The sequence below is a fragment of the Athalia rosae genome, chromosome 7 (genome assembly GCF_917208135.1).
Source record: "Athalia rosae chromosome 7, iyAthRosa1.1, whole genome shotgun sequence".
Lineage (NCBI taxonomy): Eukaryota > Metazoa > Arthropoda > Insecta > Hymenoptera > Athaliidae > Athalia > Athalia rosae.
In genome coordinates this window covers 3323070-3348831 of record NC_064032.1, presented here as the reverse complement: position 1 = coordinate 3348831, position 25762 = coordinate 3323070, and the positions used below count along the sequence as shown (strand labels likewise).

The 25762-nt window shown below is 42.0% G+C and overlaps 2 protein-coding genes across 11 annotated transcripts in view; one reads left to right on the top strand and one right to left on the bottom strand.

The window, feature by feature from the left end:
• LOC105692554 overlaps positions 1-20243 on the bottom strand; it is a 31190-nt gene extending 10947 nt beyond the window's left edge. For 2 of the 9 annotated variants that reach the window (XM_020851221.3, XM_020851315.3), the window contains exons 1-20: positions 17573-18528; positions 14292-15039; positions 12940-13124; positions 12726-12844; positions 12425-12632; positions 12094-12350; positions 11449-12019; positions 10664-11029; positions 10047-10103; positions 9796-9967; positions 9414-9638; positions 8149-8278; positions 2545-2690; positions 2176-2443; positions 1822-1965; positions 1420-1602; positions 945-1199; positions 640-810; positions 377-563; positions 5-271 (exon numbers count right to left, since the gene is read on the bottom strand). In XM_020851221.3, the coding sequence (XP_020706880.2) occupies positions 5-271; positions 377-563; positions 640-810; positions 945-1199; positions 1420-1602; positions 1822-1965; positions 2176-2443; positions 2545-2690; positions 8149-8278; positions 9414-9638; positions 9796-9967; positions 10047-10103; positions 10664-11029; positions 11449-12019; positions 12094-12350; positions 12425-12632; positions 12726-12844; positions 12940-13124; positions 14292-14461 (4081 nt within the window). In that variant the 5' untranslated portion in view covers positions 14462-15039; positions 17573-18528. Of the gene's footprint in view, positions 1-4; positions 272-376; positions 564-639; positions 811-929; positions 1200-1419; positions 1603-1821; positions 1966-2175; positions 2444-2544; positions 2691-8148; positions 8279-9413; positions 9639-9795; positions 9968-10046; positions 10104-10663; positions 11030-11448; positions 12020-12093; positions 12351-12424; positions 12633-12725; positions 12845-12939; positions 13125-14291; positions 15040-17572; positions 18529-18563; positions 18670-18987 lie in introns of those variants that run through there. The other 7 variants (XM_020851170.3, XM_020851197.2, XM_020851241.3 and 4 more) reach the window with 7 other exon arrangements.
• A 1116-nt stretch (positions 20244-21359) lies between these two features.
• On the top strand, positions 21360-25050 carry LOC105692638 (pyridoxal kinase). 2 transcript variants are annotated; one of them, XM_012412088.3, is made up of 7 exons: positions 21360-21690; positions 21837-21936; positions 23184-23327; positions 23416-23536; positions 23631-23773; positions 23860-24039; positions 24142-25050. In XM_012412088.3, the coding sequence occupies exons 1-7, from the start codon at positions 21601-21603 to the stop codon at positions 24249-24251; spliced, it is 888 nt and encodes a 295-aa protein (XP_012267511.2). In that variant the 5' UTR covers positions 21360-21600; the 3' UTR covers positions 24252-25050. The 2 variants fall into 2 exon arrangements, with proteins under 2 accessions (XP_012267511.2, XP_012267421.2); XM_012411998.3 differs by having other exon boundaries at positions 23169-23327.
• The last annotated feature ends 712 nt before the right edge of the window (positions 25051-25762 follow it).

Here is a 25762-nt window from a genome sequence, read left to right as displayed (position 1 = left end):
TCACTCCATCCCGGCGCCGGAACAATCAGACCGGATATCATCTCCTCGCTGATGACCGGGGGATCGGAGGGAGGCGGGGGACAGACCAGACTCTCGATGATGTCGTCGGTGACTCGGATTATACCGGATAAATCCGGTGGCTCGGTTCTCGAGGATCGCATCATCATGCAGAGGGCCAATTCTTCTTGCAGAACGCTCTCCAGGTACATCATGTCCAAGTCGCTCACTATCGCCCCGTTTATCACCATTATCTCGTCGCTTTTTATTATGCCTGAAAATTCGAAACAAAATTCCACCCTCTCTGACTCCGTCCGCCAAATTTTTTTTTCCCCTCCCCCCCGGGAAATTCGCAGCGATAATTTTAATCGTCGATTACCGTTCTGCATCGCCACACTTTTGTCCTCTACTCTGCTCACGTAACAGCACAATTCGTCCTGCCTGTCCGAATTTTCTATCAGCTCCGCCTCCACCGAAAATCCCCACATTTGGTCCAACGTGTTACGCTGCAGCTCGACTTGGTAGAGAATTTTCGCGCACACCTCGACGATCTCGTGGGTGTGCAACTGGACGATATAAAAATTTGGACGGTAATGAAAAATTAAATCGCGATTGTTTATCCCGATTTAAAATTGAACTCACGTAGGTCTCGATCAGGTCCGTTCTGTGGGGCACGAAATAATTGTGGTCTTCCATGTCCCGCCGTTTTTTCACCCTCACGAAATGCTCCATCGGATTGAGACCCTTTCTGCTGCACGCGCTGGCCAAGAATTCTTCGACGGACATCGCGTCCCGCAGGAACACCGAGACCAGCTGCGCAAATTTACAAATCACGCGAAATTGACGGTTCGGTTATTACTCGACGGATTTGACCGGAATTTTACGAACAGATTTTACTGAACACCGTAAAGAAATGAGTTTCAGGAACGTACTTGGTTATTTGTTACCTGGTTTTCCGGCACGGATACTTTGACGGTTTTCTCCTCATCCCTCGACGATATCTGCAGTGACCTCTTGCTGGAACTGCTGTTCGACCTCGACAGCAAAGGGGGTCGTCTCTTCGTCGCTCCGCGACCGGCCAACAAATTGTTCAACAACGAGGGACTTCTGGCGCATATGAAAGCGTGGAACGACGAGACCGTGAAAACCCCGAGTTTGTTCAGGGTCTGCTTCGTCGCCCGGGATACGTGCGTTAGAAGACTCTGCGCGAACGGTATGATAATTTAAGCACTCGTTCCGAACGCCCCAATGATTTGGATTCTTTTTTTTTTTTTTTTTCTCTCGAGCCAAAGTTGGTTCGATTTGCATGAAAATTGTGTATTGTATAGCAACTTGTGCGAGGGGACGAAAAGAAGCCGGATGAACCGGTGAGTGATGGACGAAAAAAATAATCGGTGAGTGTCTTTTCGATTTTCCTCTTACCTTCGGATTGGGTAATTCCCCGCTTTGCAAACTGGCCATGTAGCACCTCAGTCTGAATTGTTCGCAATGCAGTCTCTCGAGATTTTCCTCCCACTGTACGATCTGGTTGTTTATTTGCTGTTTCGTCTCCACGTCGGATACCACGGATTGCTGTAAATCCGCCATGTGTTTTAACTTGTGATCCTACGAGGAAAATGCCCCACTCAGAAGTCACTTCCGTAAAAATTTATCGAAATCATTCGAGAGAGAGAGAGAAAAAAAAAAAACAAAAAGAATAAGAAAAAACGTTTATTCGAACGACGAGAACTTTGTCAAGTGTCAACGAAAATTACTGCCCCCTATTTTATTATCGAGAGAGAATTGTATTTTTTATTCGTCAGCGTCCGTTTCCCGAAAACTCACCGACTCTATAGCTTTTTCCAATCGGAATATTTCCTCCTGAAGCAAATGAAGGGTGCCGGTTTTTCCGCGGTGACGTGCGAACGCCGCCGCACACGCCGAGTGAATACTGTTCACCCAATTTTCCAACTCCACTTGACACGGTGCCTGAAATAAATATCCCGTATTTTTAGCCATGGAAGTTATAGGAAAACACGACTACTACTAATCTCTACGGCTCTGAAGTGGGGACGATAACCCCCTTTGGTTTTTTTTTTTCTTCGATGCATCTACTTTTTTTTTTCTATGTTTGATAAAAAAATTGCTGTGATTTTTTTTGTTGTTTTTTCGCAGCGGAAGACTGGGCGATCGGCCTACCTGGAAGAGATAAGCGTCTCCGAAGGCCGTGCTCAGGCAAAAGATGTAATCTCTTTTCGGGTGTTCCGGTATGGGTTGCATAATCGCACCGTCGACGATTATCAGATGCTTGGGAGCAGCCTCAACGGATCTGCTCTCGTGTGAATCGCAAGGGTAAAATAGTAGCGTTGTACCCTTCAGACAGACCCAATAGCCCTTCCAACCCCGTTTTCTGGCCAATTCGATCTGATGCTTTTTGCGGAGGAGCCATTTCTTGACGCTCAAAAATCTGCGGAGAGAAAATTCAGATGAGCGTTCGAAACGAACGTTTCTCTCTCTCTGGTTTTTTGATCCGCGCGTTTCACGCGTCACGGTCGAATCGGTTTTTACCCTGCTTTTCGGACGGCACCCGTGCAGTTGAAAGACGCGGCCGCCGTACCGGTCTGCTTTCCTCTGTACGGCGAATTTATCACGCTCTCGCCGTCGTCGTCGTCGCTCACCGCCGTCGTCAATGACATACGGTCGTCGTCCGACATCTGTAACGTTTCCATTCGTAGAATCATCGGACCGAAATCAAACCCTCCCCCCATAAATTTCATCGAATAGAAAAAAAAGGGAAAAGGGAAAAGGGGAAAAAGGGGAAGAAAAATCTGTGCGCAGGAAACGCACGTTCGTACGCTGAAATACCGAGCAATTAATTGAGCACGAGAGAAAAAAAATAAAAAAATAAAAAAAACACGGCAGACTTTTACGACGCGGAAAACCGCGTGAGACGTTGGAGCTTTTTTTCGAAAGCTTTCATTTCCTTAGAGTACAAGAGCTGAAGGGGGTTTCGGGTTAATTGGTGTTCAAACGAAAATCGATATCATCCAACTCGACACGCTTACTTTTCTATCGCGACAAAAATTGTCTCCCACTAAGAACCGGGCTTAAAAACCCTTTCCAGCTTTCTCCAATCGCTTTTTTCTTTCTTTCTTTGCTTCTACTGCCTCTACTTTTTTTTTTGTTATCTTGAAACTAAGCCTTTCGTTTGTTCTAAGCAGAACCATGCTGTGTACTAGCTTTCCTTTCCTTTCCTAATTTATCATCACTTGATTTTTTTTTTTTTGGTTTTTTAATTCTACCTCATCGAGGGCCTGAAAAATCTGATTCGAAACTGTTTTGAAATTAAAACAGTCGGAGTGCAGTTTCAAGTTTTTGGAATCCCGTACCGCGTTTCGTTAACAAACGTTGAAAATGATTTTCCCCATTTTCTTTTCGTTTCGAAAACTTACGACTCTTTTCAAAAATGCCGCATTGCAGGCGTCTGCTGTGGTATGTGGATGATAATGACAGTAGCATCCTTCCTTTAGAAGTTTCATGTTCCTTTTAGCCGTGCCGTTTATTTTGAACATTATTTCCTTCTTGGCTATTTTCAAACCGTCGATATACTTTTGCGCCCACGTGTTTAATGCACCGTTTATTATCTTCAATAATTTATAATAATAACCCTCGCCTAGACCGGGGTTAATTTTTTCTTCGACACTTTTGCAGTTGAACCAGTACAATTTTTTCGTCTCATTTATGCATATGACACTGACCGTGTGACGTTTACAGAGGCAAAAATATTTCTTACAATGTTTTTTGTGGAGGGTGCGCAGGTCCGTGTAACTGCTACTGGGGTTCAGTATTTCGAGGGAACTATTGCGATGAAGCGGTGGCCATTTTGGTTCTACCATTATTTTTCTTATTTTATTGTTATTTTTATTATTACCATTACTTTTATCACTCTACACTAATAATATTTCATTTGATTTTCCGCCGGAAAATTTTCAAAGTTCTGACGAGACGTTTTTTTCAGATTAGAGTTTATCTTTGCAGTGAACAACTGCATTCTCGTGTAGTCACTTTGCAATTTTATCATGAAATAACTCGATGGTTTCCCTCAGTTTTTTTTATTTTTGGCTTTTCTTTTGAAGAAATCTTCCGAGTCGATGAAATTATTTTTTCAACCGACGCAAAGCGTTCACTTGCGTTTGAAGATAGTAATTTTTTCGTCGAACAACTTTAATCAGAGAAATAGATAAACGAGATGAAATTGATGAAATGTGAAATTGATTCGTCTTCGGTGTTTGAAAAGAGAAGAGCAAAAAAGGTGGAGAAAAAAAATTGTACATCCGTGCGGAAGCTCGTGAAGCAAATAACGGAAATTTGCAATCGCGAAAAATGGAATCGTGAAATTTTGAATTCAAACAATATTTGTTGAACCAATTTGAGTTCGATTTTGTCGAGGTGTTCGAAAGTTTTTTTTAAATTTGTTCACATTTCCCGTTTTACGAAAAACTGGGCCAAGGACGAGCCGTACGTTCCAAGGACCTCAAGGTCAAGAATCTACCGCGCAATACGGAGCTTTCGGTCGTGGAGAACAAAAAATTAAAAAACTGATTGCTCGTTACAAACGATCGACCATCGAAAAGATGTGTCCATTGTTCTTCGACGACGATGTCATTGCGTGTCACACGCACGCATTGTGCGTAAATCGACGAGAAAAAAAAATCAGCTACGAAGCAAAAGAGAAAAAAAAAAAAAAAGATGAATGCAAAATCATAAAATTTTATCCTACTGTACAACTTTCGGTTTATTTTATCTCGTCGGTTGCTTTTTTGATTTTATTCTTATATTATATCAATCATAGATATACTCTAGAGTATCTCTTCCTCGTTTTATTTTCACCCACGCTAGACATGCATAGATGTGTTTTTTCTATTTGTTCTGAATGTTTTTTTTTTTTTTCGTTTTTCGTTTTGCTTTTTCTTGTTCTTCGCTTTAGACAAACTTTAATGCGATACGAGGTTGTTATGCAGGGTACGATAAAATGGGGTCAATGAAACGGGGTTCTCTCTGTAGTTTTTCTTTTTTTTTTTTTTTTGAAATTTCTTTCTTGCTTTCTTATTCGTTTTACATATATGTATACAATATTGATAATCGTTCGCTTAACGACGACGATTATCCAATATATAAATATACGTATATAGGTTCCGTGTTAGAATCGAGGAAGTATGTAAGTAAACCTCGTTTTCCTCGAGCCTCTAGCTTCGCGCGAGCTTTGCTCAAGACTGTTCTCGCGAGCGGGGAACAGCTTCGCGTGCAGGGGAATCAATACCTGCTCCGCGCGCTGTAGTTGGGATTCTGGATAAAACGGGGGGCGGGGGGGGATGGTAAAGGGGGGGGTGGTAAAGGGGGAGAATCGTTCGGGGGGGATGAGGAAAATTGTGGCGCCCGCGGGGCGAACGTGGAGAGTAGGTGCCACCGGGGGCAGAGAAGAGTTACCCAACCGGGCGACGCGCGAACGAATACGTGTAGGGTGGATAGGGGTGTACGCGCGTACACGGTAGAACATTTATCCGTGTAACCCCGTGCGTATATCTGTGCCAAAGGGTATGTGCGACTGCGCATAATGCACCTGTTGGCAAACGTATATATACATAAAATCCACCCCCTCTTCTTCCGCCGTGCAACTAACCCCCTTCGAAAAAGCTCCGTGTAAAAACAAAAGCTCGCTCCGCATCTACGCCTTCAATTTATTTTTCCGCTTCGACTATGCACGTGTGTGTGTGTGTGAGTAAAAATTTTTACACGTTTCTTTTTTCGCTCTCTCGTATCGTCGGATCCGTCCGAAGATGAGGAGAGGGCAAAATTGAAAGACGTAACGTTGATCGAAATGATAAAATTTAGGAAAAAAAATAAACTCTTTGAACTTTTTTGGTTACGGATGAGCTTGCGGAGCAAAGGATAACGCGCTGCTTGCGAAATTGCTTTTGATGAATTTCTTTTTTTTTTTTTTTTAATTTTATTCTGTATAGTTGAGCTACCGCGTATAAAAAAATTGCGAGAATTTTCTATACGCTTGGGTATAATAACGTCGTTTTGATAATCCGATGTAAATATATTTCATGCACATCACCGGTTGGTGTAGAAAATAGAATGAGATGTGAATAAAATTGAAAAAAATATTCGACCCGAAGCGAAATTTCGTGTGAAAAGTGTAACGACTGACGGATGCTCGGAGCTTTTTATTTATCTCATTCTTAGTTGAATTTATTTTATTTGGATTAACTTTTTTTCCTCGCCTTTCAAAGCGTCGAATTTTAAAGCAGCGCCCGCAATCGTCCGAAGCACATATTTTTAAGCTTGAACATTCGAAATCTGCATTCATAAGTTTCGCACAAACGTAATTTGTTGTTGAACGACCGAACTCCGCGAAGAATTGTTAATTTTTATTTGATTGGATTTTATCTATCTTTCCTTCTACTGGTACGACGGTCCAGGCGTTATTTGCAATGCGGCTGTACAAAATGCTGCAAGTCGCTATAACTAATTTGCATCGATGAAGAAAGAGAGAAGAAGAATTGAGCATAGATAGATACGATATCTATGTCGGGTTTGATTCCGGTTGAAATTGATCCATTAGTCGCCAATTTTTTGCTTTTTGGCGCAGAAAAATTGAGATATCGATAAGAAAAATTCGTAGCTCAATTTGACCATCGGATTCGTGTTCCTGAGGTCAGAATACATAAGAAAAGTGTCATTTAATCAATTTTAAAGAATAAAAAATTTTGCCTAAAACTTGAAAATTTTCCAAGGGGTTTGAACCCTCGAAGTTTTTTTTAATTTTTAGGTAAAATATCAACATTTTTTTTGATTGGATTTTATATGCTATTCTCATGTCATTTGATCTCAGGAATCCAAATCTGGAAGAAAAATTGATCTATCTCTGAAATTGACCGAGTTATCCCAATTTTTTCGCATTTTTTGGCTCAAATTTGAGGATATCTCGGAGGGAAAAAATCGTAGCTCAATTTGGACAACGGATTCGTGTTCCTGAGGTCAAAATACACGAGAAAAGTGCCATACGATCGATTCTTATTCTCTCAGATTCAAATTCCTGGGTACGAACTACATTGAAATAGACGATAAAATGAATTTTTTATTCTTGATCCCGAAAAGCTGGAAATTGGCGATCACTCGGTCAATTTCAGAGATAGATCAATTTTTCTTTCGGAATCGGATTCCTGAGGTCAAAATACATGAGAACACTGTCATACGATCAATTCGCAAGAAAAAAAAAAATTTGGCCCAAAAATCCCCAAAGGGATTTGAACCCGTGCAAATTTATCGATTTTTGGGTCAAAAATCAACATTTTCTTTTCTCGGGTTTCCCATGCTATTCTCATGTATTTCGATCTCAGAAATTCGAATCTGAGAGCCAAATTGATCTATCTCTAAAATTGACCGAGTTATCCCCATTTTTTCGCATTTTTTGGCTCAAATTTGAGGATATCTCGGAGGGAAGAAATCGTAGCTCAATTTGGACAACGGATTCGTGTTCCTGAGGTCAAAATACGTAAGAAAAGTATATCAAACCCAATTAAAAAAATGATTTATTTTTCGCTTAAAAATTGAATTTTTTTTGGTTTTCCAAGAGCAATCGGTCGAGTAATCATCAATTATTCGCTGTCGGGAGCAGAAAAATTAAGACATATCGCTTGGTTTCAGTCGTAGACCCACTTCGATTCATCGCAATCCATGCATGGGTCGAAATATTCGTATTTCTCGGTCTACGAGGGAGCCCAAGTTTAGCTGTAGTCAGGTAGCCACGAGCGAGGGGTTTTGTTGTGGGGTGTGACCTCTGCTGAGCCCCGAAGGTGACGTTTCACAACAAAGCGCTACGCTGCTGGCTACGCTGACTCCAGCGAAGCTCGGGCTCCCCGACTCAACTTCAATTTTAAGTCGCTAATTTCACATACGAAAAAAAGTCTTGCTCGTAAATCGAAGTAAGTCTTCTCTTACAATTAGAGTTCAGATAATTCGGGTATCGATGATTAAAAAATTGGAGTCGCTGGTTTAACGGAGAAAAGAGCTCAAATATCATGCGGGGGTGTTGAAGAATCGATAAAACTACCATTCGCAACATTTTGCGACGTTATACATAAAACTATGTAGTTTTGAACTTACCTCGGACGATGTAAGATAGCAAAGTCTCGAATCGGTACTTTCCAGAGACGCTTGTTGAACGATTCCGTATCTCCCCTCTCTATCGGACATGTAATCCGACCTAACGCTATCCTGTCGATCGAAAGTACCCCTGAAACAAAGCAAAGAAGAGAAAAAAATCAATTATTTTAACCCCTCGACCCGACGAAACCAAAAACTCTCCGTACAATAATATTTCCAACGCGTAGGTCGGGAAATTTGGTGAAAATTCACGCGGTCCTCAAAGACGAGGGGTGTGAAGAAAAAATTCAGGGACAACGTCGAGTGTCCGGTAGATCAGTCCGACGATGTAAAAGATCCGGAGGGAAAACGAAAGAAAGAAGACACTCGAGTGGCCACTCGACTTGTGACTCGAAAGTCGCGAAACACCCTTATAAAAAATCGATGTCGCGAGATCAATTTTTATTTCTTTGTTTTCCGTCTTCCCGCCCCCCCTCCCCCCCAACGGTATCACTTCTCGATCAACTTACCTCCCGAAAGCTGAGAGAAAGAAAAAGAGCACAAAGAAAACGTAAAGAGATTCGAACACAATGAGATTAAAGGAAGACAATTATTTTCTCTGCATTTCTCTCTTGACCGAGAAAAATTTTCTCCAACAAGACGGAGACGGGACGAATTATCGATTTGGATATATCAGGCTGCTGGAAAGATAATTTTTCTGATCCGGATTCCGTGTGAGTTGCGCGACAGACACCAACGAGACGGCGTCAGAATGTTTCTTTGGGTGAAAATTGTGGTTATAAAAAATTATTAGCGAAACTAGAAAAAAATAAAAAAAACATAAAAAAAAGTGAAGAAATACCTCTGGGAGGGTGGTGACACAGAAAGAGGTATACTACATATGAGGGAGAACTCCGAACGCACAATGAAAGTTGGAAGACAATGAAAACAATGGGCTAGGCGGGCGTTAAGGGGGGTGGACGGGTTGGGGGTGGGTGGGGGAACGGGGGTGGTTTTTTTTGCGGGAGTAAAAAGTTGAAAAGAATGTAGAAAAAACTTGAGTTTTGAGAGTGCATTGTGAAAAGGAAGGTGAGCTCTCGCGGTTATATTACACGGAAACGGCGAGCGCCGGGAGTCTGCTGAAAAATCGCGTTCCGTTTTTTTCGCAGTCGCCCGGAGGGAATTTTTCCAAAAATCCCTCCTCCTCGTTTCTTTTTGTTGTTGTTTTTTTTTTCCCCCTAACGAAAACGAAGGTTTTTTTTGGGGAATCCGTTTGTTTTTTTTACCTCTGCTCCATCGAATCCGTTCGGTTCGATTTGTAACCGCTGTCGTTCAGGCTACCCTCGTGTCTCAGTGATGGCAGGGAATCCCACGGCGACCTTTTGTGACCCGAATATCCCTGATTTCCGGAATTCGATGCCCCGGAACCGAGGGTAGAACTTCCCGATTGCCAACCGTCCGAGTGACGGAACCATTGGGCTCGGGCTGACTCGTCGATGCAGGACGCGCATCTGAAACGAAAACGAAACGTGTTTCAGGGCGGGCGAGAAAAAAAAAAAGAAAAATGAGAAAAACCGAGGACTTCGGGTACGCCTGAAAATTGATTATATATAAGATTCGAATCGTTTTCCCGATTTATTTTCTAAAATCAAAAAATTGGAAACTCACCGCGAATTGTAATCGCTGAGGTATCCTCTGTCCCGATCGGCGTCCCGTTCCCGTTTTTCTCGAATAATCTCATTTCGATCGCTGTAATATCCGTCGCGATCTTTGCTGTTCTGTCGTTCGTTGCAGTAACGATACGAAAGCGGCAGCGTGGAAGATTTGTTGGAATTCGGTCCTGTGAAGAAGAAGACGATTCGAGAGTCTGTACGAAATCTTTCTTTTTTTTAAAAAAAAAAAAAAAAATGGGTACTCACGTCTCCTCGAAACGTGCGGTGTGCGTTGTACATTCAGCGGTATATTTTCTGCGAATTCTGTCAAAAAAAAAAATAAAAAGAGACGTGAAACACTTTGACGACCGGAAAAACGAGAGTTAAAAAAAAAGGGTAACGAAACGCGTTGGGTCTTTTAATCTCGAAATGAGCCTACTGATTGTCGGAGAGAAGTAAAAAAAAGAACGTGGGCTACGTTGAAAAGGTTGACGAAAAACTATTCACCGACGGTTCAAATTAAGCTCGTGTTTCCAAAAGTGAAAAGCCAATTTTCAAGAAACTCGAGAACTTGAAAAAGAAAATGAAGAAAAAAAAAAAACATTCCCACCCATCGATTGACCGAAAGGAGATCAAACGAGTCAAGTTCTGTACGGGACGGAGGGATCGGAGTGTATAATTCGCTCGAGAATTCCTAGTATTGTGTTTCTCGCTCGTCTTCCTGTTTTTTTCCCCTCTTTATCGCGGTGGTGTTGGTTACAAACTGAGCTAATTTATTTATGGCGCTTGAACCCCCGTCTCGTGAATAGGGTAGCAGTCGGGGGTTGGCAGTTGTCGGGTAAAAAGAAGCTCGGTTTACCTCCCGCGTCGCGTTTTCACTTTACCTAAATTTTCCATGCTCTGGGTGAGCAGGGCCTCGAAGGTGTGGAGACTGTAGCTCTCGGCGTCCATGCCCTTCGCCAGTGTGTTACGCAGGTGCATCTCGTATTCCAACAATAATCTGCTGGTCGGACTCCCGGGTGTCGAAACGGAGGTCATATTTTGCTGCTGATATGTTTGACCCGCACCGATGCAACGTCTCGAATTGCAGTGATTCGGCTGCTGCTGCTGCTCCATGTCCGAATTACCGTTCGACGAACTTGGCGTCGTAGCGTAACACTGGTTGTCGAATATAACGTTGTCCGACGGCGGCGACATGTCACCTGCGCACCGATTATGTTCCAAATCTAAGTACATCCTCTCTCTGCCTCCTATATGGGACAGACAGGATTTCGTGCTTTTTTCAGGTACTAAGAGGCGCTAGTTTGCCACTAAAGGTCTTCGCTATCCTTTGCCCTCCAAGCTTTTTACAAATTCTCTAATCTAATCGCTAATTTTAGGTAAAAAAAACGGACGTTAGCGGGTGCGATATTCTACCGGCGTGAAAAAAAGACATGGGGGGGGGGGGGGAGGGAAAACTGGGACGTTGGCTGATTCCCTGGCAAGATTTTTCATTGAATCGAATCGGCTTGGCCGACGTCCAGGCTTTTTACTTCTACGGTAGAAGATGCGAAAAAAACTAGGAGAGAAAAAAATGAGGGATGAACTTTTGCGAAGAGCTAATTGTTTTTTTTGTGTTTTTTTTTTTCCCCCGGTTTTTCTAAATCGAGTCAGCGAGAGGGTCTCTTACCGGCGTACTGTCTCCCGACGTCGTGCGAGCTCCTCGAGGCCTGAAATTTGTTGTTATGCGAACTTCGGTAGGGATTCGAGTAGTTCTCGTTCTCAGTCTCGGACATGGAATATTTTTGGTTGTTGTTGTTGGGGGGATGGTAGTGGTAGGTGTGGTGGTGCCTCTTCCGCGTCATTTCCGGCGAAGTCACGGGACTGTCGATGCTAGACATCGGTTTCAGCATCCGCTTGAGGGTGTTCGAATCAAGACTTATGCCCCCGTTTTGCGCATTCTCGATTCTCATGTCGTCGGTGCTTTTGCTCTTCGATTTTCTCGAGCCGCCGTGATTGTTGTTGTTGACAATGTTGAATATGTTGCCGTTCTGCATCTCCAGTTCCGTGTAATCGGCCGATTTCGTATGATGGAGCTGCTCCTTTCTCATCGACTTATTCGCCAGCGTACCCCCCGCCTGGGTACCTTCCGATTTTAAAGTTTCTCGCTCCGTTTCGTTCTGCTGAGTCGACGTCTCCTGGCTCTGCTTTCCCACCTTCTTCGGCGACACCGACGAACACTTCTCCTCCGGGCTACCGATCTGCGGGAAAATAAATTGGAAAAAATAAAACGGCGTTGAATGAAAAAATTTTTTGAACAAAAATTATCGCTCACTTGAGATCCGACGTTCGCTGTTCCCGTAGCGACGTTTGCAGTCTTCGGAGTCGTCTGGCAGGTTTCGTTCTGCTGTTGCTTTTCTTTCAGTTTAATCGAGTCGCCGGATTTCGGTGTTTTACCCGGTGTGCTGTTGGCGTTGTTCACGTTGTCGTACAAAGATGCGCTGGACGTTGCCGCGCCTATTTTGTCGCCTCTTCCCGGTATCATTTCCATCTCCGTCGACCTGCCGATGGTCCTCGGTAGCGTCGAAGCCCCTGAAATCGAAAAGGGGTGATCGTGAATTCGGTGAATTCCGGTGATTTTCTTTTCGATTTTTATTCCAGCGTACCGTAGATCCCTCGATATCGCGGGTCCTGGCTTCGAAGTCTTGCGAATTGTTCGGGGGTCATGCACGTGCACTGCGGTTCTCTCGAACGGCTTGGCGAAGCCGGTGTAGAGAGCGGCTTTCTTCGCGTCTTTATTTTCTGCTTGTTCGGCGGTTCCAATTTCAGGGAATACGAGGACGATGCTTTCCGCGAGAATTTGAACGACGGTGACTGCAATCAAATTTTTCAAACGTTAGTCGACCCGACACACCCCCCTCACGTCACACACCCGATCGGCGAAAAAAACTAAGTCATCCAACTCACGCAACACTCTCTGAATTGTTTGGCGTCGATCGGCGACGTGAAATTCAGTCCCCAAGTGTCGTTGGTCATCGTGTCCTTCCAGTAAACGAAGCATTCCGAAGCCTGGCCGATCCTCGTCCCTTCGAAAAAACCAGCCGATCAAAAATTTGATCGTCAGAAATCAACGATCGTTACACTCCAACGAATAAAATCAAAAAAAAAAAAAGCTCCTCACCGGGTTGAACGAGCCGGACGTCGAGGATCTTGTCGACCTGGCTGTTGTACGCTGTGATATGGAATATGCACTCGGGAGAATCCTGTACGCAGGTGATATTCACTGGAACAAGGTCTTCCGAAACTTGCTGCCATTTCACCGTACCAGCTCCGCTCGCACTCACGTGAAATACCTCCGCCCAAAGCCTGAAACCACTTTTCATTATCTCGACTGCGCTCGAAGGGTGAGAAAAAACTCCCCAAATTTTCGACGGATATCGGTAGGTAATCTTGGCAAATTTTTTTCCGAATCTTTCGGGTCAGAAGAATCGTAATTATGGATTTTGTTTTCTTAAGTTTTTTTTTTTTGGGGGGGGGGGATCGTAGATTGATTTTACCAACGAACTATACACACACACACAGTAAATCGATCGCTACGATCTAAAGTATAGTAAAGCGAAGAGTGGATATTTTTTTTTTTTTGTCTCATCTTTGTTTTTGGTGTTTCAAAATTTTGTGGCATGCGAAGCGTTGCTAACGATATAATTAACACAATCAACTACGTTCTCGTATGAATAATAGTATCGTATATAGATATGATTGATTTTCTAAAATTCATGCGAAGCAAAGATGCGGTCAGGATGAAATGAGAGAGAGAGAAGATCAATGAATTTTTAGGACATGTGAAACGAACGAGTTGAATTTAATAGATATAAAAAAAAAAGATAAAAAATTGTCGTTGAGATGGAACAATAACGGGATGAATATACGCAGACACGTAAAACGCACGTTTCCATATCACGTTACACATCGTCGCGGTTTCTGATTTCTCCGATACCCGAATCGACTAGTTTAAACGGAAAAAACTTTTCCTTTTTTTCCGGTTTTTCGTTCGCGTTCATGCTCATTTGAACCGGGATAGTCCCAGTCGGACAAAATTCGAATCCCGATAGCCCCACGAATCGAAATATCTCGCGAAAGAATTTTTTGCTTCTGGTTCGCAGTTTTTCAAAATTCTTTACGCCCGATCCCGACCCACGAGGTAATCGAAATTCGGATTTCGCCCGATTCACGTGTACATCCTGAAACGTAATTCATGTACCGGGTGGAAAAAAAAGAGCCTCGATTTTTTCGACACACAGATTACATGTAGAGAGTACAGAGAAGAGAGATCGATTAGATATCGAGTAGATATATGTATACATAATGTGAAAGAAAAGCAATCGAAGAGGATCAAAAATGTACGAAGAATAGTTGTCGTTTGTTCGTTTTCATTTTTTTTGTCAGTTATTCTATAGTTTCACTCTTTATCGTGATAAGGGACTCGAACGGTGAAGGGTATGGTTTTATGAAATGGTTGAATGGTATGCGCACCTCTTCCTCTCTCTTAAGCTTCCGCACCTGAGCAAGTGACCAGTGTCCCCCCTTCGCCCTCCCACGTTGCCGACGCCTCCGCCCCTGGCCCCGGCCTGCCACGGGGAGTCCTCGTATCGGTAAGCCTTCCTTATTAAGGGCGCGCAACTGCATGATAGCTTGTTGCCCATTTTATATCCCTCTTCGGACTCTCCCTTTTTCTCTCCCCCAGCTTTATTCCACCCTATCGATATAGGTGTACGGTACACGTATTATTATTTGGCTTGTGATTTTTTTATTTTTTCTTTCTTTTTTTTTTCTGTTATCTCGCTTTTTTCAGCTACTTTCTTTCGCTTTTATTTATCCTTCGTTTCCTCCTCCGACTCCGCCGCCGACGTCTCTCCTCTTCTTCCTTCACCGTCCCCTAACTCCCTCGTTATTTGACACTCGGATTTTCAATTTGGCACCAATTTTATCACCTCTTTTCGGTTAACTATTAAGGAAGCACAATTTTTTCTCTTTTTTCTCTTTCTCGTTTTTTTTTTTTTCTCTTCCCCCTTCTTCTTCTTCTTCTTTTTTCAAGCGAGGATCCAAGAAATATCCCACCCGGGGCAAAATTTAGAAGAATTTGTATTGCGTACGAGTTTTCTCGGGGTTTATTTTTTTTCCCTCTCTCTCTCTCTCTCTCTCTTTTGGTTTCTCAATAATTTATTGTCACATCATTGCTGTTGTTGTTGCGTTGTTTATCACCTTCTCCCTGGCATGGTCGCTGAAAAAATTTTTAGAAAAATACCGAAAATTAATATTTCAATCATCCCTTGTTCAATATCTGTATCTATAATTTTTTTTTTTTACCCCCAAAATCATATTCACTTGACATTCACTCCGAAAACCGTACGAAAAAAAACCTCGAATTTCTCGTCCAATGGGATGGGTCGAAGAAGGGGTTGAAAATATAAATACGTATAGTTTTTTTTTTATTATCGGATGTCTCCGATATCTATAGATAAATCGAACTAGACCCCGTCACTCTTGAACGTATAGCTCAGTATTATTAGTCACGTTGCCATTATAATTACGTTTAATTTGACACATTACAGTCTTCCCTGCTGACTTTTCTTTTCTATACAAATACATACCTATATATACATTATATATATATATATGTACAGCGTGATTGGGATTCGATACACCTTTCCACGTTGGTTTGCCCTAATCTCATTTACGACATCGCATATACTGTTTTACCTAGAGTGTGCCTATTTGTTTTTTCTTTTTTTTTCTTTCCTTTTTATCTGCTTTTTTCTTCACCCTCGCACAGGTGTGTAAATACAGGTGCACGTAAGGATGATACACCTCGTACGTGAAAAGAAAAGAAAAAAAAAAAAACGAAATCAATTTTCATTTCCAAGAGAACACAGAATACCGGAGTGAGAGAAAAAGTGGTGGAAAAATTCGACGAGGGCGGAAAAAATGACTTTGATTTTCTTCCCGGAAAATATGAGGGATGCGCCCTTAAAATCTTCGACCCATCCTGGCCGCGCGGCGTTGCAGTAGCTGCAATACAGCGGAGATCACGGAGCTCTATATAGGTATACATTATCGTTGGAAATCGGACAGGTCGATGACCCATAGAGAGTTTCAATTTCCCGTTACCCAAATATTATCTAACTGAATTTTTTTCTTCCAACCTTCGCGATTTCGGTACGAATTTTTCGACGAGGCGTCGAAACGTGTATTTCGATCTACCGAACCCCCCACCACGTGTAGGTACGATCTGGTGCGATAGAAGAAGAAAGGAATTTCTGTTTTTTTTTTTTTTTTCTTCTTTTTGTGGAAGACAAAAAACGAGAAAGAGGCGAGGACAAAAAATAAAAGTAAATTACACATATTTCGACGAAGCGGTTCTCGCAAAGTATTTTCCAATTTCCTGGTGGGCGAGTGGGCCTGTGACAAGTAATTACGTGCTTCATGGTCGGATTTGGTATCTGCGGGGGTGTTTTCAGAGAGAGGCCAGAATTTATTTCAAGGGGTGGAGGAGAATAGCGTAGGAGGGACGAGGGGGAGGGTTTTCGGTATCCTCTTTCCACCCTTGATATACGTATGTACGTATGTATATATCCTATGTACGATGGCTGCAAGAGGAATCAAACGAGGGAGGCAAGGGAGGGCAAACTACCAAGGGCAGAGTGAGCCGAGGGGAAGGGCGGACGAGGGAATGAATGAAGGCAGACAGGAAGCCCAGTGGCTTTGATTACAGAGGTAAAGGTATACTGGATGGTACGCGATGGAACCCCGTCGTTCTCGTCGTTCGTTTCATTCTTTTTTCCATCGTATCGCGAACAGCGGAGAAGAGCGGAGAAGAGAAGAGAAAAGATGACGGTGTGGGTAAAAAGATGTTACAGCTTCCCTAAACACTATATCGATTTCGGGGGCACGGCGGTGGTTACCTATCACCTACTAAAGATGAATATTACATGTAACGGGTGGCACCGACCGTTTTTTGTAGTTTTAGTTTTCGCGTTATTTTCTAGAAAAAAAAAAAACAGGGAACCAACGATGCCAACGGGAACACGCCCAACGTCGAACCGAGTTCTTCGCAAACCGATCGAAAACCTCTAAATTGTTCTATTCGTTTCCTCGTGAACCTCAATTCTTTCGATCGAATCTTAAATTCACGACGGCACCGAAAAACTATTCCATAAAATATCGGTTGAATAAAAAAAAAAAAAGGAAAAATAATGATTAAGGGATGAAAGAAAGAACCGAAAATGCTGCCACAGAATTCGGGGACGGGTGATTCTTTGAGGTTTTTTTGTTCGTCGGAGATTCGAAAATTCTTTGGACCTTATTGTTGTCATTACCAAAGACTAATTAGCCGCACCAGACCAGCCGGAGGGGCTTGGTCTCCGCTCGCGGAAAATAATGACAATGACGAATTGAAAGGAAAAAAAGAAGAGAAACGAATATGCAGTTTTACGCGCATACGTAACCCAATAAAATCGAATCGGATCGGAGCGAAAAACTGACGAATAAAAGAAAGAAAAAAAAAAAAAATTCTAGGCGTGTATTCCGAACGGTTTTTATTTTCATTTTTTCCGCACTCGCGTCAAAATCGAACCGTCGAATGAATCGGAATCGAATAATCCGGAGACGGATTTGTACGGGGTGGTTTTTGGGAGAATATAATGCGGATGAGACGTTGGTGCTTTTTTTTTTTTTCAATTCTCATCGGGGGGGACGGAAATTCGGTGTCTTTTGATCGACTGGATTTCGGATCCCTTCGATTCGGGGTCACTTACTTTTAAGATCCATGAGACGAGAAGAGAAACAGATAATCAACCGTGGTCCATAGCACTGACAAGTGAACGATGCACAATAACAGAACACCCTTAGCGGTTCCACCCTTCGCGGTAGAATCACAACATTACCCGGCAGCCCTTGAGCGAATCTCACTTAAATATAGTAGGTAAGCTGATATAGATTCTACAAATACGGATAATAATATTATTTATTTATTTATTTATTTATATTCTCAACTCTCCTTTTATATTATTTTATTTAAGAAACGTTTTCACATCAAAAACACCCGACGTCCTTCTTCTTCTCTCCTCTTTTTATTTTAATTTCTTATTTTATTATAGAATACATATAAAACTCCCGGGATAAATTTCAACGTCGACGTTTAAATCACCGCATCGTACAAACTCGAAGCACAAAGTATAAAACGAATCGCTAGATTATCCTTCTCTAATCGTGTATAATTAATTCTGTTTTTTATATTTTCCAGTTAAAAAAAACCGAACAACGAAAACCACCGAATTCCGTTGCTCTTCTCGTTATATCTTTTATTCGTTAATTTTTTAAACGTATAGAAAATAAAGTTTAAATAGCAAAAAGCTCGGGGTCGGTTTTACTGCTAAAGCTGTTTAGGGCAGCGGCGGGCAACTCCTGCACGGATGCTGCAGATCGGTGGGAAGGATCAGAGAAGCAGCCTCGCCTGCGGAGTGCGCCGCTAGCCGAAAATGTCGATAAGGGTGCTGCGCCCCGCTGCGCTTATGGCCATGCAGGCAGGCAGGCAGGCAGGCAAGCAGGCAGGCAGGCAGGCAGGCAGAGGCAGCGGAGAGGCAAGGTAGGCAGAGAGTCCAACGACGGCGAACGCGCGGAGTTAAAATAAAGTTCAGCTTTTCGGGGGGGTAGTTTCTGCCGCCTGGTGGTTTGCCTTGTTATTATATATATATATATATTCACGTATTAATGTACATATACAACGAGAGTTGCGTTATTTATCACGTAATAAATCTGCCCCGCAAACTGCATCGTCGCACAACAAAATAACAATCGTACAATAACGCGGATGGAAAAATTCCCTGTGCACAACTCCGCGCATCTTTCGGCGACACTTTTGCACCTCGCGAGGACGAGAGTTGAGGCGGTGAGAGGAAAGGAAAAAAAAAGGGAAGAAAAAAAAAATGGAATACGACAAATCGACAAGGCGAATCGGATCGAACGAATAAATGTTAATTAAACGAATGAAGGAACGACAACGGAAATAGGAAGGAAAGAAAAAATAAGCGATGAGCAGGTAACGCGCTCCAGGTATTATGACAGTTTGCCGGGGGTTGAACGCGATATCTCTCCGTACACACGGCTAACTTCGGGCGGTTCTTTCTAAAACAGAATTTTACAGGGGCGAAAATCTACGTCTTTGACTTACCGTCGGGCAGATGGGGTGGTCTTCCTATATTCCAGGCGTTGCCATGGCGATCGTCGGTCGATTCCGAGCTTGCGCTCTTTATACCGAACAACCACCACCACCACCAATACCACCACCACTATAGCAAACTTATGGAACGTACGAATGGATGTGCTTCTCTACCTACTAGTACTTCACCCTCTCTCCTCTCTCTCTCTCTCTCTCTCACCCTCTGCGCACTATTCACTCCACTTCACTACAACCGAAGAACCGAACGAACGGCTTTTTCCTTATACCACCCCGAAACCTGCAACAACGCCTACGTTTTCACCCTGCGGATGATACACCCCCGGCCAACCGGCAAACCCTGAACTTTATCATTGTCGGTTCTATCCGCGTTGCCCCTGAAAATCGACGTTGCGACATCGCTTCGGTAAAACAACCCCCGCATATCTTAACCAGAAACTGAAAACAACCCCTTTCCCCACTTCGCTATATCGGCACTCGACGATGACCGAATCGCACGTACGGACGTACGTTTCTATTTTTCGCTCGACCACCTGCACCGCGAACTACTGGAAAATCGGCTCGTTTTTTATCACCCTGACTAGGGGATGTTCGCTCTCGTTCGCTCGAACACGACGTTGAGATATATAATTATTGTTTGGTGATATCAAAGTTCGATGACCTCGTTAATATTCCGCATCCTCTCCGCATGTTCTGGAGAATAATTTGAATATATAATAATCGTCGTTTTACATTATGTTAATCTTATCTCTCGAAACGCTTTTGAGTCATTGGGTTTTTTTTTTTTTTTTTTTTAAATAGTTTTCATTTATTTAATTAATACCATCGATATTATTACTGTTGACCGTTTTCGGTACCGGACATATCACACTGAAATTTCAAGTTTTTACTGCCGGTATTGGAAATGCAGATTCATTAGTTTTCGATCGACTCTCTGACAACGCGGTGCAGCTATGTAAGCCGGAGTTGCTGCTGCTGCTGCTGCTGCTGCTGATGATGATGATGGCAGTGGGCGACGAGTTACCCACTCCGGCATCGATTTATTTTTGGCCCCCGGACATTAACCATTTCTATTTCTACAATCTGAAAATTATCTCACCAAACGGATCACGACCGAGGGACCTCGGTGAAGCTCGCGACGCCTCCTTTTGCAATTTTGTTAATCTTGCTCTTATCGTCGGTAAGAAATCTTATTTAAAAAACTCGGTACGAAAATTTTACTTCCCACACGACTCGAGGACTTTGCGTTGAGTAAAAAAAGAAATCACGATTGAGACTACGTACATCCCTGGATGAATTTTCGAGGATTGTGTCGGCCCCTTTTTGTCAAAAATAAATTCAATAACTACTTTTGATTTCTGGTAATGCTATTTATCGTAATCGTTCGCAACAATTTTTTTTCTTTCAATATAACGTGACACGTACAAGATAGATGAAAATTCAGAAAAAACTGCGGTCAATTGAGAGTGAAATTTTGACGCCGATACTATAAATTTTAAAGAGGATCTTACGCTGTTTTTTTTTTTTTTTTTTTTTTTTTTATAACAGTGTACCACATATCGTTGAGTCAGTTGTACTCCGTGCAAGTCGTTATATTCACAGTAGAATGGAATCAATAAGCTCCACACATACAGAGCGAAAAAGGACATTGAGAACCGCTGGACGAGAGTACGATATTTCGGTTGAGAACATTCCTCTTTCAGTCAGTCACACCGTTAGAGTAATTGGTAAACATTTATATTAGAAAAAAAAAAAACCAATGAAAATTGTTCTCGTGACTTCGGGATCGTCGAATATTAATAACGTTATTCTCATTCCGAAGAGATTCTCCCTACGATCTATCAAAAAAAAAAAAACAGCGGAATCGTAGGTGATCAGAAAACTTGTAGCTGAATCCTTGATTATTTAATCCTGTAAAAATTGTTGCTCGTTGATTGTTGCATCGTCGCAATTTCGTACGATCAAACGAACAGCGGAGATTGATGGAAAAATTTGTATCAATTCCCGCGCAACTACTTGCGGCAAATATGGTTCTCTATATCGTCGTAGCGGGCTTGGATGTCGCCACCCGACAGTTTATGGACTCACAAGCAAAGGTCAAGCCAGAGGTCAATTATGGTACCGTTGAAAGACCTTCAATTGTCAGTGCCATCGATTTGAAAATGATCGCGAAGCTATGTTTCAGATCAATTATCCCAGTACATGTTGATTTTTTTATGATTTACAGTCATCAAAGGGGAATTTGAAGGCGACGATTTATCGAAAGCTCGATGCTTGGAAGGCGATTTACGCCTCTAGAAACGATGATCGTGGTTTCGTTAGTTGTAAGCGCAAGCGCGCGATCCATGCGCACGTGAACGTAATTTTGGAGCATTCGTCTGGGGATAGTAGAGAAGCAATGTACGTGGATAAGTGCGAGCTAACGTGATTCATAAAACGCAGCGATCTGAGTAATCTGTTATGCCTGTTGATCAGCTGATTGCTCAGAGTAAATTTTTATACGACATGCAGTCGAGATAAGACCCGGTCTTAGAGCGGATCGTGGGCAACTGTTCGGTTGTAGTTGTGAAAGCGTCCAGTTTCTAACTGTGCAACGACAGTAGTAAAATGAGCGATCCACTCCCCAAAGTCTTGTCCGTTCAAAGTCACGTTGTTTTTGGATACGTTGGTAATAAAAGTGCCACCTTTCCATTGCAGGTATGTGATGTAGGAATTTTTATTTCCAAGTTGTACAACGTTACACGCTGTCCACTTTGATTCGATAACGAGTTGTTTAATCTAACTAACTCCACTATCAATCCGTTATCTATCTCCCTTTCGTTACAATCGTAATTTTGTTTCAGCTACTGGGTTTCGAAGTCGACGCTATCAATTCCGTTCAATTGTCGAATCATACCAAATACAAATTTGTACAAGGTCAAGTCTTGGATGAGGATGATCTAGGTCTGTAAAACCTTTCAATATGGTATTTCCCTTTAGAATCCAAATTAGTCCGAAAAAAAGTAAAAAGGTAACCTTGCATAAATTTCCAGAATGCTTGAAATTGGCGTAAATACTAGGGACACCGATGTAATGCAATTGTGAAAAGTCCTCATCGATCACATGCATGCTAAAATTTTTATTCCAGGTCAAAGTTGGCAAAAATGAGTTTTTTGAATTTTCTGGCGAAATGCTGGGTTTTATCGTAAAAATGGTTTAAACAAAAATTACAGATCATACAATTTTCTACAAAAATTGTTCCTGCCTTTTTTTTTTTAAGATTCGCCGTTTTCGAGATATAGCGGTTCGAAAATTTATGAAAGTCGTATACTCCATAACACCCACGCGTATCCACTCCACCGATAAAGTAGTGTACTCGGCGCGTTTTCTTTTAAACGTAGTTTCCCCGGTAGGCCTACTCCACGATCCGTTCTATTCCAATTCAATAGAATTTCAGGTGTTCTTCTTGTATTTCTTCGTCTTCTTCTTCATCTTCGTCTTCTTTTCCTTCTCTTCCTTTTCCTTTCATCCTTCTCATCCTTTTGTTCTTCTTCCACTTCTTTTTCCACTGCATTTTCTCCTTCTTCCATCGGGGCTGGAGGTCGAATGATAATACTTTGCAGCCAGTCCATACTTTGGTTCCACCTGCTCCCGAAAAGCTCCTAAATACAATTTTTCACAACTGTGCAAAAGGGTGTCATACCAAATGCAGCTGAAGAAAAGTAGGGCTATTTTGCTCATTAGCATGCATAAGTTGTCGAGGGCAATTGTCAGAGAATACGACTTTACTAAGTTTTCGAATCGATATATCTGAAAAATGGCGAATCTTAGGAACAAAAGTGTAGGCACAATTTTTGTAGAAAATTGCATGATCCACAATTTTAGTTCATGCCATTTTTACGATAAAACTCAGTATTTCGCCAGAAAATCTAAAAAACTCATTTTTACCAACTTTGACCTGGAATAAAAATTTTAGCATGCATGGGATCGATGGGGACTTTTCACAATTGCATTACATTGGTGTCCCTAGTATTTACGTCAATTTTAAGCATTCTGGGAATTCAAGCAAGGGTCAAGTCTATTCTGACCGGACTATAAATTCTTTTGCAAAAAGAAATAATTAATTTCTCTGGATCGATATACTTATTCACCCAAAGATATTACACCAACTGAACTCTGTTGTCAATCTCTAATAGGTGATCCATTTCTAGGTAAGCTAATGGATGGCTTGAGGCAAAATGATCTAGATCATTACAGCCATTTACTTACTGGCTACGTAGGCTCTGCGTCATTCCTCAAGAAAATAGGACAACTGGTTCATGATCTGAAAAAGAAGAATCCAGATCTGATATACGGTATGTCTCTACAACCGACAAATATTAAATCGCATAAGTTTCGTCTCTCGGAAGTCACCACTGATGACGATTTTTCTGCTTTTACCAGTCTGCGATCCCGTCATGGGGGACAACGGTAAGATGTACGTCCCAAAAGAACTCCTGGAGATATACAGAGATGAAATAATTCCATTAGCAGATATCCTCACCCCCAATCAATTTGAACTCGAGTGAGTAACCGCGCTAATAAAATTTCAAGTCCGCATATTTTTTTATATCTACACTCGCGCAACCCTGATTCCTATCGCAATATATCCATTTTAGGCTCTTAACAGGCAAAAAAGTAAACAACATATCCGAAGTCCAAAATGCCATCGAGATACTGCACGGAAAGGGACCAAAGACTGTCGTCGTTTCGTCCACTGAAATTGGCGATGATCTGATCACTGTTGCCAGTGCGTTAAAAGGTATTCATGCGAGAAGACGCATCTGAAAAATTCTTCGATTTACTATAAAATCCAACGCGACTGATGAAATGCATTTATTATTCCAGAAGGTATTATGATTAAGCTGGAAATCCCACGTTTGCCGGTAGCATTCACGGGGTCCGGAGATCTGTTCGCAGCTCTGCTGTTAGCCCATTCTCATCTACAAGGAAACATCAAACTCGCCATTGAAAAAACCGTGAACACTCTTTACCACATTTTGAAGCGAACCTACGAATTTTCTCTGGGTAAATCAAACATTTTTCAAATTCTCCCGATCGGTTCTTTTCCACCGCAGTTTAATCGATTTGATAATCAATTAATTCTTTTGTTCATCGATTTGATCGCAGGAAATCATCCCGATTCCGCTCAACCGTCGCAGAAGATCGAGTTGCGTTTGATCGAGAGTAAAAAAATTATCGAAAATCCACCGTCCGAATTGGTCGCCGAAATTTTATGAGCCGCCAATTAGGTAACGGTATAATCGATGACGAACTCGACGTGTTCTACGATATTTTTAGAATCGCCCAATGCAGCGCATAATTTATTGTTCAGTACTTATCGCCGTAGTAGCCGGCTACTGCAGCCAGGCGCTATTAGACAAATCTTCGTATCTATTCCGTTGGGTCTGGAGTCCGGACCTTATTCTCAGCTTAACTTTGGCCTGTACATATTTGTAGTAGATATCCCCGTTAATCGATAAGATTTATACGTACTCGGAGTACTTTTGCATCGCGCATCATTCGGGCGACGAATGACGTTGTGCAATTTCGTCGAGGTATTTATTAATGGGACTTTGATAACCCTACACGTGTGTTCGATGACGATATCGGTCCGATGAATTCAGTGCGACCAACGATATTCGAGTCTTCCAATTGCAGGGCAGAAATGATTTTATTATCTGCGATTTTGAATTTTATACGATAGGAAGAAAAAACTATAGCGAGAGAATTTTCACGAGAGATATTCAAATCGTTGAACGAGACAATAACGGATGCCTATGCGATAATCCGATTGATGAGAATCTACTGTTTGATCACGTTACGTTTTTTTTTTTTTTTCTCGAATTCTATACTACGTTGAATTTTACCAACAGACATCCGAGTTATCGTAAGAAATGTTAAGAGTAAACGATTCACCGGTGACAAAAAAAACGCGAAGCTAATCGCTCGATCACCGGGTTCGAAATCAACTTTTAACAGAATATTATGAAACGTGTTAAAAAGGATAAATAAATTGAATGATCATATCGAGAATAACAACGATTGAAATACGAAAAGTTTACTGTAGAACGAAATAAAATTTGAATGTATACCATAAATTCTTGAGAAAAAAAAAAAAAAACCGCCCCTCAATATTTTTTCGTGTACGTAAATGAATATTACACGTATCGTGTATCACAAAAATCGAAAGCCAAGGGCAACGCCCACCGAAGTGAGTGTGATATATACGCGACAATCGAGAGAAGTTGAAATAAAAAGAAGGAGAAGAATAAGAAGAAGAAGAAGAAGAGCTCTCATTTGGAAAACAAAAGTATGTTCCGAAACCCCGAAAAAGGTCGATGTACTACGTGCCCCGAATTTTAAATTAGAAAAATGCTACTGCGCGCGTTACCGTTATAATATTCCAACCTGTCTCTGGAGTTTTTCTATCCTTTTCTTTTTCATTTTACCATAACAGTAAATGCTGTAAACCACGGTAAACCGCTCGCACGGTTAAAGAGAGAGAGAGAGAGAGAGAGATGAAATAGCGCAACGAGACACATCGTTCGCGAAATTTCCGGAAATCGATTCGAAAAAGAAACAATCGAAACGGCCGAATCCGAGATCTGCGATAATTTTCATTGTCCAACCGCGATCCCGAAATCTCTTCTGCTTTCAAATTCGCAAGAGAAAAAAAACAATGTTCATATTCCCAAGTAACGTGACCTCAGAAATTCAGAAAACATTCCGACTCTGGAATTTCGCGCGT